This window comes from Fonticula alba (genome assembly GCF_000388065.1).
Source record: "Fonticula alba strain ATCC 38817 unplaced genomic scaffold supercont2.7, whole genome shotgun sequence".
In the NCBI taxonomy this organism is placed as follows: Eukaryota; order Rotosphaerida; family Fonticulaceae; genus Fonticula; species Fonticula alba.
The window spans coordinates 1,188,759-1,190,284 of record NW_009242977.1 but is presented as its reverse complement, the minus strand read 5'-3'; the positions used below and the strand labels follow the sequence as shown (position 1 = coordinate 1,190,284).

At 70.1% G+C, this 1,526-nt stretch overlaps 1 protein-coding gene across 1 annotated transcript in view; it reads right to left on the bottom strand.

The window, feature by feature from the left end:
- Positions 1 to 859: 859 nt before the first annotated feature.
- Positions 860 to 1,526, bottom strand: part of H696_04464 (hypothetical protein) — a gene marked incomplete at both ends in the record, with an annotated part of 8,815 nt that continues 8,148 nt past the window's right edge. The window contains one exon of the mRNA XM_009498340.1: positions 860 to 1,516. Coding sequence (XP_009496615.1) covers positions 860 to 1,516 — 657 coding nt within the window. The remainder of the gene's footprint in view (positions 1,517 to 1,526) is intronic.

Here is a 1,526-nt window from a genome sequence, read left to right as displayed (position 1 = left end):
CCCCCCCCCCCCCCACACACACGCACACACACAAACACGCCCACTATCCGCTGCTCTGTGCCGAGATTGGTTAGACCGCCGAGTCAGCAGTCATCATCGGGGCTTGGTCAGCGAGGGGCCACGGGTCGGGCCGGAGCTCCCGTCGATCGCACTGCGGGCAGTTGGCGCGGCTGGTTGCCATGAGGGGCCGGGGACACTCGGGCCGGCCGCTGGTACCCGGCCGCCGGCTACCCGGGGGGGGCGATAATAACAAGTCGGCGTCCCAGACTCTGAATCCCGCCCCCCGTGAGATCGCGCCTCGACATCTCGCGTCAGTTCGATTGGCCATCACCCGAATGCCCTGTCTTGGAGAAGGGCCCGACACCACAAGGGGGGAGGGTAGCGGGGGCTGGGCAGAAGCCCCAGACCGTGTCCCTGATGGCCCTCGCCCTCCGGCCTCCGGGGAAGGCCCGAGCGCGAGCCCAAGAGTACAGGGGGCCACCGCCGGGATCAGGGGGGACGCGCGGCCCTGCTCGATCACCCCGGGCCTTGAGATGACTGGCGCCGCGGGCCCGTGAAAGAGACATACACACACACACACACGCACACACACATAGACACACCCCCACCCCCACCCATGCACCGAGCCGAGGACGGTGGGCTCGGACCCGTCCGCCGGGCCCCCTGTGGCATCCAGCGAAGCATTCCGCCCACCCCCCTCCGCGCCGCCCGACATTCACACCCCTCAACAAAAATGACAAAAAAAAATGGAACTGGCAGAGAAGGCACCCGGTCGCCGGCCCGCAGGCCGGCCACTGGCAGGGCGACTTCGCCCGCAATCAGATGGACAGCTGCCAGAAGGTGGGGTGTATTAACTGTCTTAACTGAAGGACACGGTCATGTGCGAGTTGACGACGCGCAAAGCCACCGAGCAATCGAGCGGCTGCACCAGCCCAAATTCGCCGGGGCCCGAGGGGGCCGCCGGCCCGGCCGCCGTGCCCCCGGCGGCGGCACCCTTCCAAGCGCGCCGGCCGGCACGACCGGCGGCCGCGGCGGCGGCGGCGGCCGCCGCCGCCGGGGCCCCAGTGGCACCGGTGATCTCCGGGTTGTGAGGATGGCGGAGGGCCGCACAGTGGAGGGCCGCACTGCGGCCGGTGACCACGTTGTCCTCCGGGCCCAGGGGAATGAGGCGGATCTCCGGCAGCGAGTGGGTGCTGGGCTTGGGGTGGGCCGTGATGAGGGCCGCCATATTGAGCACCTCCAGCGAGATGGTGGTCCGCCAGGCCGGGCCGTCGGCGGCCCCGGCGCCTGGCGGAACGCTGATGACCTGCTGCACCGGGCCACACAAGGTGAGATCCGGCGAGTGGAGGGTCAGCAGCAGGCGCCAGGGCCCGGGCCGGGGGGGGGTGTCGAAGAAGCGCAAGTCCAGCTGGCAATACAGCGGCAGGCTGCTGCCGAGGCCCCCAGCGGCCAGGCAGTTGCCCGAGGGCATGGGTCCCGGCTGCTCGGTCGCACACCATGTGGCGGTTGCCTGAATCTACGGCCGG